The 12,077-nt window shown below is 43.1% G+C and overlaps 2 protein-coding genes across 3 annotated transcripts in view; one reads left to right on the top strand and one right to left on the bottom strand.

Annotated features, from left to right (window-relative positions):
* Positions 1–82: 82 nt before the first annotated feature.
* The window catches only part of LOC105448184 (cytochrome b5), a 51,261-nt gene continuing 39,266 nt past the window's right edge, over positions 83–12,077 (top strand). For both annotated transcript variants that reach the window (XM_011686620.1, XM_011686617.1), the window contains exon 1: positions 83–215. The gene's annotated coding sequence lies outside the window, so the exon portion shown is untranslated. The remainder of the gene's footprint in view (positions 216–12,077) is intronic.
* The window catches only part of LOC105448183 (junctophilin-1), a 35,005-nt gene continuing 28,671 nt past the window's right edge, over positions 5,744–12,077 (bottom strand). The window contains 1 exon segment of the mRNA XM_011686614.1: positions 5,744–11,526. Coding sequence (XP_011684916.1) covers positions 11,440–11,526 — 87 coding nt within the window. The 3' untranslated portion in view covers positions 5,744–11,439.

The raw sequence follows: 12,077 nt of genomic DNA, 5'->3' as shown, positions 1-12,077 counted from the left end.
AGTTAAACGTGGCCGGGTCGGTCCTGTAAATTGGCGATCACGCTCGTGACGTCATCTAGCGCATGCGCCGTTCCCCCTGTTGTGAGAATATTGTTTTACGTCTGACCTAGTGCGTCGATGCCAGCTAATTAAACAGCGGATTCGGATAGCAAATATGTTTTTGTCCATAATAATTTGTTTTTATGCATTTGTATATGCGTCACAGTTGATACCAGGTAATCAGAGATAATCTATTATACGAATCACGACCGTCGCGCGATATTTACGATTTGTTGTCATCGCGTTTATAGGTTTGAAAACGCGCAATTCCACGCACGTTGTTTGTTATGCGTGTCGCGATCTTTCATCTCGAAAATCGTAGAGCTCCAAGCATTTCTCAATCCCTACCGTAAATAATAATTGAGCAATCAAATTTATCTGATGTGAAACCTAAGTCGCAATAAGTTTTAAAATTCGAGGTTAAGGGATCCCTTTGTCCTCGCATCTACATGCGCATTATTTTTATATGTGTGATATTCTTCTCTCCCATGTTCAACCATAAAAAATGCAACGCGATTGTCTTTCAAACAAACTGCCTCGACCGCTAGCAGCGGCTATTTTGGAAAAACAATCTGTTTTTCTCCGCGGTTCTCATTCACGCAAGGGCTCGCAAGGTCAAAGCTCCGTTCGATCAGGCACAAAGGCTCGGTAGCGCCAAATCCGAGCCTCCTGAATACGATTCGGTCGGGAGGAGAATATCGCTATTTCGCTCATTCTCCTTAATATTAAAGTCGCGTAGCGCGTAGCAACGCGCGACGCACGACGATTCGATGCCCGAGCCGACGTTGCTGCTATACAGCTGTTCGATCCTACGGTACGAGGCGCTTGCGCGACCTCGGGACGCGGCCGTCCGTGCCTCTTCTTCCCGCCGCGCGTGCAGTCGCCCGACAACAAAGCGTATTCCGAGGCACGCGATGAATGGGAGATACGGACGAAACTTTCGAGCAAGCACGAGCAGCGGCGACTCCGCGTCGTGTTTGTTTACCCTTCGCTACGCGATCGATATATCCACACTTCCTGCATCCGCTCAGAAATATACTCGCTTTCTCTCTCTCTCTCTCTCTCTCTCTCTCTCTCTCTCTCTCTCTCTCCCCTTTCTTTCCTTTTCTTCGAGTTCGCACAGAGATTACAGACGCGAGGAAAACACCTCGGTCCGAGAATATCATTATTTCTGAAAATAACGCGTCACCCGTAATCGCTCGCGCATCCACGAGCGAGGTTCGACGACTCGTCTCTGTAAGTCAGAGGTGAGATCGCCGAGCGATGCTGTAAGCGTTTAAGCGAGAGCAGATTTAGCAACATCTCCGATGCGAGGTAGGCAAAAAGCGGTATATATGATGTGGTATGCAAGAGGCATACGCAGACCGAGGTAACACTTTCGATTCGCCGAACGACGCAATTTGCGAGAAACGGGAGCGTTTGCGTTTTACCGTATTATTTTTTTTATGATAAGAAAAACGTCCGCCTCGCGATCGCGCGTATTTTTTTAAGATACTTTTGGATCAAGTTATCATGAATTAGAGAGATCTGACGCGTGAACTTTCTTTTTATCTCGAGCTGTATAAAGTCCAATTATTTATATAAAATCGCGTGCCCGCGAAGGTCTTCTCCTTTTTGCTAGACGCCGAGTCAAGGACAATCGAGAGTAAAAGTGAGGCATCTCGACCCGGTCGACATCTTGTTCGCCAATCCGGCTAGAATTCGGCGATCGCGACGCAATTGACGGCGTCGAACGATTCCACGGATAATTAGAATACAATGCCTAGACATGCTGAATTTTAATTCGAATGCGTAAGCGCGACATACTGCGTCGCGAATAGTTCCGACGCAGTAAAGGCCGTTCTTGGCGTCGTAATTGCACGTGCACGTGGCAGTTGATAAGGATGTCGGCTCGTGCTAAATGTGACGTACCGGGGAGCTGTAAGTATACGTAATAATGTGCAATCATACGCCTCGTAGACGAGAGAAAGAGAGGATGATTTCTTTGCGGATGATATAAATTCTCGCATCTCTCTTGAGAAAGTAGAATGTGTACCCTGAGTCCCTAAAAATGCAAAAGTGATTTATCAATTCGTAAATACGGATATGCTATCGTATTATAGACGTCGTCGCGTATCTGTAGGAATATTTTGAAATGATTTTCCGACGCAAAAATGCGTAGATTTCGATGTTGAAGACAATAACTCAATATGATCAATGATGCAATATTGCGCGGCAAGAATCGCCAATACTTGACGTTTTGATAAAATAATGAATCATACTTGTCAGGTACACACACGCCGCGACGCGTCTTTCGCAGTATCGCTTGATCGGCACGTGGCCGTGATCAGTTTAAACTTTCCAGAATGCGCGTCACTCGCGTTATCTTATTGGTTTTTACGTCAAGCCAGGTAGATAGGCGACCGTGGCAAAGTCGCGAATTTAATTTAGCGTAAATGAATTAAGTGTGACAATGAGAACCTCCCCCCCTTCCCCCTCAGAGACCGCATACCGATTTCAATCAATTCGCCCTCGGATGAGACCGCGGGGTCATCGTCGATCATCAATGATTCTTTTCCTGATTCTTTTCCCCTCGTAGAAATACACTTGCGGAAGCGATCAAGTTTGCCACACGAATGGATTTCAATAAATTTCCGCGTACGAGAAAGATTGAGCAAATATCGAAGCTTTTAATCTTTTTTTTTTTTTTTATCATATCTGGATAGCTCGCCCACGTATCTCATGCATTCGTGATATATTCGAATTCATTTCCTTAGTTTCGCCAGGCCTAGAAACAGTGCATTTAATTGGTGCGTGATCTCACGGCTCTCGTGAACGCAAAGAATCGGCGTGTTTCGTCATCCCCGCGATGAATCTTTGAGATCGCGCGATTGATAACGCGTTCGATGGAAACTCTCGCGTGTAATAAATATCAACGTTCGTGATGTAATCAGATGCCCAATTTACAAGATATACAGATGAGATATATAGAGATTGATAAAAGAGATATATGTGTATGCTCCCCAAAATCTGTCATTCTCCTAAACGATAAACAAAACGTGCGCAATAACGAATGTTTGCATAGGCACAGCAATAAAAAGAAAGAAGGAAAGGCTTGTTCCAAGAACCAACAGTTACTTCAAGGGTCTGTTGGATTAGTTGAGCTTAAATATTTATTTTGACAAGAACTGAAAACTTGATGATAAAATGAGTACAATAAGTAAAATAAGAACAACTGCGTGCGATCAGAGAAGGATAAAGAAAAAATAATAACTCTAATTCTTAATTAACAGTTCCTTCTATATTTTTCTTTTGTTCGATCACAAATTCAGAGAAAACTCTGAATAACAGTTTTCAATCTGTTAATATTAATTCTTGTATTTATTCTTTCTCGCGGCTTTAAAATATAAATGTTTACACTTTTTCTATCTCATGATACATTTTTATCAGAATAGTTACGAGATTTTTGTATACGTAGCTATCTCAATGTCTTTAAAATTCTCAGGGAAATGTTCGGATTGTACCACGCTCCTTTCCCCTCTCATGCTGCGGTAAATTCTCCGAATACAATGAATACTCGGAAGACAGACAAGAACACGTTCGTGCCTGTTTGAACCTGCATCGGTCGGGTTGTAGCACCCACACACGCACACACATACACAAGCACATCCCAAATCCGTTTAGATTCCCATAACATATGTCACAAAAAAATAAAATATATAAACGCAAAGTAACGCAATAATTATAATAGAAAAAACATCACTATACTTGCGCTTTTTTCAATGTTCTTATCAATGTTCTTTGATACATATTTTTAAATATATATTTACATTTGATTACTTTTCTTAAGAGGAAATAATTATTTTCGCGTCGGTGATATACTGTCGAGAGATTTTCTATTTGAGTTGGAAACTCGGAACCAAAAGTAACAATTTTGGAGCGCGTTTAATAATATTATTCCAAATAATTCGGATGTACTTATTCTCGGATTAATAATACAGCATGGAATAGAAAGATCGTGGAACGGCCAAAGACAAGGAAATCGCGAGCGTGCGAAACGTGCGCGCGGAGAAGTCGCGTGATTAATTCGCTCGTCGGGAGAAAGGACTATCGAGAGTAACGGTGCGGGAGGAGACGAAGAGAGGAGAGGAGAGGAGAGGAAAGGAGGAGCGAGAGAGCGTTTCTGCGTCTCTCCGCGCTCTGCTGTTAGAAATGAAAGCAGCTCTCGGGAACGAAACGGTCCGGTGCGATCGCGATACATACGAGGTTTCCTTTAGAGTTTAGCTCTATCTTCTTCCCTCCCTCTCCTCGGACGAAGGTCTCAGCTCACAGCTCGTCAGCTCGGTTCAGCTGTGCGCGCGAATCGCCGGAGAGTGGCGGAGAGCCATGCGGGAGGTGCGTGGACAGAGCGAGGTCAGCTCACGCACGTGCACATCGTGCGTGTGGCACTCATATTATATATATATATACGTATACATATATGCTCTCAACCCGTTCGATCATTGGCGTATAACGCGGTATTGCGTCCAGAAGAGAACCAACTCGGGAATATGCAATTTCTCAGAAACAGCCGTTTTGAAAGGGGGTTTGATTACGAGACGAAACTCCAAATAATCGAGCTAGAGACGTTAATTCTCTGACGGTGATGTTTGACGCGCGATAATTGATTTTCGATTCTATCGCGCGTAACACGATATCTCCAGCAAGCTGATATTCCAGCAAACACCAGATCTAATAAGAGTCCAGAAATGGATGCAATCGATTCCTCTTCTACATAACTGCGTGCAACGCAACAGATAGTGAATTATCGTATTCACAGTTGAATTTTTTTATACATTTTTATACTAAACGAGATAAGTATTTTCTACTCTGTATTCTTTAGGCTGAAAATAGGTTTGGTAAAAAGTCGAGCGTGGTCGCCTCTCTCGCGTGGTGTTTCCTCGAGACGAGATACCGACGCGATCGATATATACCGCGGTTAATGACCCAGAAAATGCCCGGATTATTTTACAATGCAAGGCGCTGTTATACGAACGCGAAACGACGCGAATCAATAGATAATGTCTTTATTGCCGTGGTAGTGCGACTGTGTGTGTGTGTGTGTGTGTATGCGAGAGAGAGAGAATAGGACGGCCTAACTTGCTACACCTTGACCGTATTAACATTTATCATGAATACGTCTTTTTTTATTGCCAGCTTTTCTTCCCCTATTTTTTCTACTATCCGCCTCTGTGTTACGCCGTTGCTACGTAACGTTATAAGTGAAATCCTATTCTTGTTTGGGTTATTGACCGCGCCTTTTATCATTCGTCTGCGTGGTGCCGGTGCGGTGCGCGGTATTTTGGATCTCTTTTCACCGCGGCGACCGTACAGAATAGCGGAAAAAGAATCAGGGGAGATATAGGAGATAAGGAGTGTCGCATATACATAGTGCGTCGCACGCGCGTATAGTACATTGCGCCCGACCCCACTTTCCAGTTTGTGTTTCCCCGAATCGCGATTACAATTTGATAAGATCCGAATTACGTTCCTAAACGGCCTCTCGGATAAATATTTGAGAAGCGGCGCGAACAGTTGCGATGATTATCTTGGGCGACCTCAATTCTCAAATCGTGTGCGCATTTAAGACGAGATACGAGGCTATGGCTGTGAATCCCGTCTGTGCTTAGTCGGGTCGGACAAAAAATTGAACAAGACTTAAAACAAATTAAAAAATCGAATAAACTCTATCGGTCGCGTGTTTTTTGCTGTTCAGAGAGATACGTGTTTTTCGTCTTTTAATTTACATTCATTGTCAGTTGAATATAAATGGCAATTAATTATTTTTATATATAAGTATTTTTGGAAGGCAATAATCAAAATTGATCATAAATTCCGAAACGATTGGAATTTAAAAATAAAAACGGCAGTTAATAAAACTCTCTTTTACATATAAAAGCAATATTATTTCGCTTGTCGGTTGTAGACTAATAAATCCTAGACCGAACGATCGTGCTGCGTAAATGAGAGAGGGTAAACGAAGATGGCCTAAAATTAGAAGTCTATATATGTTACATAGGCACCTTAGCTAAAACGATGTCGTGAGTTAAGGACGAATCTACCTCCTCCAATCGTGTCTCGTCGCAATCGTTGCACTCATTAGTTGATAACGACTGCAGCACCTGTTCTTCTTGTTCAGTGGTTAAAATTAGAGTAGATTGCATTTCGGCATTATCACCTGTTTGCCGGGCATACGTCATGATAAAGCGGCCGACCTGTCGAATGACTGATTTCCCGAATCGCAAATACGAGGTTGCAGATATCGCTCGAGGCCGACTTCCTTCAGCCAGTTCGGCTTTCGAGCCGATCCAACTGCAAAAATAGATCACCGTTGTTTTTTTTACTAACAATAAATTTTAAGAATTTCGGAAATATAATCAGTTTTACAATTATATGTATTATTGACGCCTAAACATCATATAAGAATTAATGGTCACTCATGTTTATTCAGTTGCTTTCGAAAGATGAAAGCGTGCGTTTCTTTGAATAGCAGGTATAGGTATAGAAACCGCAGTCGACGCAAAAAGTTCATTTGAAAGAGATTCAGTTTTCAGTCTACGCATTCTTCTGTTCGGCCTGACTGTAAGCCTTTAAACATAAACGGAATTTTCGATATATATCCAACACAATTATCACGAGTTCTAATTACCTTTTTTCCCACGATTTAAATCCTTCTCAATGACGAGCTGCATTAAGCAGAAATATCAGTGATAACGCTCGCAATCGATACAAAGGCTACTCATTGAAACTATTTTTCGCTCGACAAACGGTCACGTTTCGCCTGATATGTACAATACTCATTGACTCGAATGACGTTGACACCGGTAATAGACGGTGCGTATCACAGACGCAGTCTCGCTCGATGTGTGACGCAACGGCACTGATCGCGCAAAAAGCGACGTGGCGTGTGGCGTGTTCACGCAGTGGAAGGATGCACCGCCGATTTACTTTCAACTTTGCCGTGTCGATCCTCGTGACTTAACTTGATTTTAACCGGCGCGGCGCGGAGAACGTTTCCGCTTTCGAGGCCGCTCCCTGAGACGTCTCGACGTCAATGTGTGAATTCAAGCCATGTGTGCAGCGAATTCCTCGTAATTCTCCGGAAGCCAGTCGTTTTCCCAACCGAGAAAAATTACGTTGTTATCTCTGTAAAGCATTTTTAATTCCAGCATATTATTTACTTGCCGACAACATAATGACATTTATGACTGCGGAATATTCCCTGAAAATTACAATGATCTGTTTACGATCTCTGAGACTGACTTTGGCAACTACGCAGATGCGAAGTTCTCGGTTTGTCGATTTGTAAACATGCGCACCGTGTACGTGCGAGAAAACATTTACTTTAACGAACGCGATTAGCACACTCTGCATGTTTACCGCGTAAATCATCGTTCGATTTCGTTGCGATTTTCACCCGTGCCGTTCGGAAAGAAAGTGTATGTAGCGTGCATACGTTTACATGTGTGTGTCATATGTATAGGAATAATGGAAAGTACCACCCTGTGTGTACGTACTCTCGATCGTTTGGTTACACGATAAATTCTCATGTCACTGCGGCAATTAAGTCGTCGATCTCGTTTGCGTTCTTTTGCTTTCGCGACGTGGACGATAACCATCCGGCGGACATAGAGCGAAATGAGAAGTATTGTGATATCAATTACCAGAGTCGTTTATCTGTTATGATACAAGTTTATTGAATCACTGCTTGCGCAAATTAACAATGGCAATGGGCCTCAGGTTCCAGTGTCGCATATTTTTCAAAATACCAAAAATTTCTCCCACGTTCATATTTTAATTGTTTTAAACATTCGTACTTTTTTTTCGACAGGATGGTGATATGGAGATAATATAACAATAATAATGATAATAATCCAAATAATAATATAATAGTAATAATTATAATAATATACAATAACGGGATATGCGCGCTACCTGCGATAATAGTCAAGAGATATAACAAGTGAAATATACATATGCTCTTACGTATATGTATATATATACGTGATCATAATATGTACATATTATGACATCGCATCGTACATCGCGAAAACAATTTCCCCATTCGATAAATAAAACAATACGAATCGCGTAAATTTCCTTTGATTAAATGATATGGCTTGTTCGGTGACGAAAATTACCTCCCGCCTCGCCCTGTTCTCTCTTTCCCGACTCCAGTCCCCTCTTGTTCCCGATGAATGTTTCCTCCCAACGTTATTCAATATCAAATCTTTTCTAGTTTCTCTCCGATAACTAACTAATAAATTTTATATGTATAGTAGCAATATATATACAATGCATGACCCGCAAAACGGCGAATGTGCGTAATAGGTATAGTATCTATGCGAATGCACCTCGTACATACACACCACACATACATATACACACATACACACACGTACGCACACACACATACACACACACAAAACTTTCGGACCTTCTTCTAAGCTGGAACATTCAACTTATTTCGTGCCGACGCGACCTTCTTCCGGTTTTTTCTTCTATATGACCCTGTCCTTTTTAAGTATGCCAGCCGGCTTTACGTTTGACATTTCTATTCGATACTTCTCTCAGTTTACCGTTTTCTCTTATCATAGACTATAATATTGGAGAAATTCTTTAACATTGAATCAATCACGTTACTGTCAGGCACAAACGTGTATCGCGAGATAGATGCCAGACGTAAACCCCAGCATTACGAATTTGACAATCCTGGTAAATCCTGGGTTCGTTCGACTTGCCCAGCGAAACTTGGCGGACAAGAATAATTTTTCTCTTTTGTGCTTTTCGCAGCTTCAGTATGGATAGCGTCAAAATATCGTTCCGTTGCATCTCGATCGAATGCTTCATATTTCAACTTCGTGCTCGCGCTTGAACAAAGACTTTCGGATTTCGGGGCACAATTTGAACGCGAGTGCATACGTCGCCGATCAAATTTACCCTCGCGGAAGTACACTGGCTACGTCATTGGCACTGTCAAAAGCAGAGGAATAAGAGAGAAGCTTAGTTTCGCTATGAACAAGAGCGAGATCCTTCGAGTTAAAAGACGATCTCGACTTTCGGTGATCCTCTCGCTTTCCGGCCAAATTCGGCATCCGAGAGCGCGCGAGAACGGTTGTCGCGTGTAGTGTGAACAAAGTCTGCAAAGTCTTGCAATCGCAATCGGCGTATTACACGATTATTTACAAATTTACCTAGAGATATACAAGCTATGCCCTCGAGGCTAGAAAAAATACGGTCGCTCGAGCGCAGGAAGGCCGATCGTCGATCCATCGTGGGAGAGGGAATGCGAGAGATAACTCTCGCGATTTGTGCGCGTTTTCGCGAAATTACGAGATAAACTTCGGCGAGTCGCCGATATATCGATGGATCAAAGAGCGTTTTGATACTAGTTTTACGTCTCGAATAGTCACGGGATAATCGTCTTCTTCCGCGAGAGACGTCCTCGAGATCTCGTCGAAAGTCATGTGTGCTTAATCTGCTTCTAATTTCGACGCTCGACAGACATTCGTCGATAAGAGCCCGCTGATGTTTATATGTACAGAATACACGTTGCGATTTTGCGTCGTCTCGGTGAACGATGTTATCGCGATCGCGTGCGACGCGATTGTTACGCTATGAGTCATCCGGGTTTTCAGCGCTAATATTTTTCTTAGACGTAGAATGTAAAGCGTAATTCAGGGAAAACAATGTCAAGTCTTCGCGTCAATAAATAACAAGCGTATCGACCTTCGATCTCTTATCCGAAAGCTAATTTATATTCGTAGCCGAAACGTTTCTCTCAACTTGTTCGCAAATTCACATCCGAATTGACACATTTCGCTATCCGAGAAACTCCATAATCTAAACGGAACACGATTCGATGGATTCAGATCTCATCGATAGTCAACCGTGGTAATTGTAACTATAATCCCGCAGAGCTCGTAAAAATTCGAGGACTGTGAGAACTTTCTATGTCTCTCTCTTTCTCTCTCTTCTGTTTATAGTAAACTTACGACTTACAAATTTACCGCAATCGTTGTGGAACGCTATAAATGCTCGGATGCGCGTTAATGAATCTACGTCGCGCGCGTCAGCATCACGGCTACAATTACGATCATTGCTAAGTAACAATTAATCGCTACCTTTAGGGGAATAGCCGTAATTATGATTCGGATAATTCGACCTTGAATACCGCTTTGAATCCAACAGCGTTAGCTTTAATTAGGGAGAATTTGCACCTTGACGGAAAATCCGAAAACAGAACAGTGCAGATCTGTCAATCAGAAGTTGCACTTAGCTATCAAGTGCTACACTTGTTAGTACTTAGTAATTAAGTGCAACTTAAGTTATCAATTGATTGGCTTCTGCTTTTCTGTTTTCTGTTTTTCTGTCAAGGTATAAATTCTCCCTTAAAAGTGCTCGCGGCAAGCGGCGCTGACTCGTCGTTCAAAAATCAATCGTGTACATAGAATTCGATCGTCGCTATTATACTTGCTGCGCTCGAGCCGATCGTCAGAAAAGAGAAAATTATGACTAGAGAAGAAGATTCGTATGTCGAATACGATCGATCGGCGGCCCGCCCGAAAGAGGGCTCGATCTACTCTTACAAGTAGCGTTATTAAAGTATTTGGTGTAAAAATAGGTATGATACAGGCGTTGAGAGTGCGCAGCACGCGCCTCCCATTTCCAAAAGACGTGTCGATGTCTCCCTCTCGCGCAAACGACAAACTGTGCGCCCAGGAGTTTCATCGTTTTTTTTTTCTTCAAAAATTGTCCAATAAATATTAGTCTGTCAATTAAAAAGGATCTCAGCGACAAATCTCTAAAACGCTTTGTCAGAAAAAATTTTGTCATGGACAGGTCATTAGAACCTGTTTCTGGAGTGCGAAAAACCTTCGAGAATGCAATCGTCATCTAAACTCTTTTAAACTACTATGCTCTTCTGTACCGTTGCTCTTTCCTTTTTCTTTCCTTTTATAACGCTTAAGTCCCTTTTAATTTACAATATTCAAAAGCGAATCCGTTGTAAGTCTCGGAGAGACGTTCCCATCTCGCTGCTTCCTCTTTTCACTCGACTACTTAGATTTTCGCGATCGCACGAAATTCGATTACGGTCGCTTTCGCGCGACAAAATCTCCGCTAGGACTGATCCTCTTTGGGCTCCCTTTTCGCTTCGGTCTCGATTCACAAATATTCCCCCTCGTAGCGTAGCGCCCGCGGCGCGTAAGACCGAGTGCATCGCTCGTGAAAGCCGTTCCCGGCGATTCTTGGTGCGGCCACATTGCCGTTTTTTTTTTCTTCGAAATTCTGGCTCGGTGACGACCCAATTCGTCGCGGTGCCACCGGGTCTCAGGTCACGTCCACGTTCACGAGTCCGTGAACCCGATCGTCGGCTGGCTGCTACGTCAGCAGCTTGAAGAACATCAAAGCTAGAGATATGTTGATGAAGAGCACCAGCATCACGAGCTGCTGGCGGGAGAACCAGTCCTGGAAACAATACGAGAACATTATGAGTTAAGCGTTTTTCTTAAACGCGAGCCGCTGCTCGGAATCGAAGCCAAGAATTCGGCGAGGACGCCGAATGATTCATATCGATGTTACATGAGTAAAATTGTCTTCGCACGCGTAACGTAACGCAGCCGTCGCTGTGTTGTTTCCCTTATACTTTTTGTTCTTTTAAACTCGGATATTTCGATTTTCGTTATCGTTCTGTCGCATGCACAATTTCATTCGATCTCCTCACGACCGGGAAACTGGACCGAGCGGATGCTGAATTATAGAACCGCGCGAGAACCTATTATAGAATCGTCACGCGTTTCTCGCGATGCGTTATATTTTTGCGTACCAAGCCGAGAGACGCAGGACTCGATCCGAAATAAACCGTAACACTCTGCCAAGTGTCGCTCAGTGTTCTCTCTTGTTTTTATGAACGACCGGCGAGGATTGACGCCGCCGCCGCCGCCGCTGCCGCGCCATTGTCAACAATGTCAACATCGACAAGTTTTCGACGGTCAGGTACAGAGACGGAGAGGATACTC

The sequence above is a fragment of the Wasmannia auropunctata genome, unplaced genomic scaffold (assembly GCF_000956235.1).
Source record: "Wasmannia auropunctata unplaced genomic scaffold, wasmannia.A_1.0 LD336088.1, whole genome shotgun sequence".
NCBI classification, from domain to species: domain Eukaryota; kingdom Metazoa; phylum Arthropoda; class Insecta; order Hymenoptera; family Formicidae; genus Wasmannia; species Wasmannia auropunctata.
The sequence above is the reverse complement of the archived record's forward strand: the minus strand, read 5'-3'. Positions and strand labels throughout refer to the sequence as shown.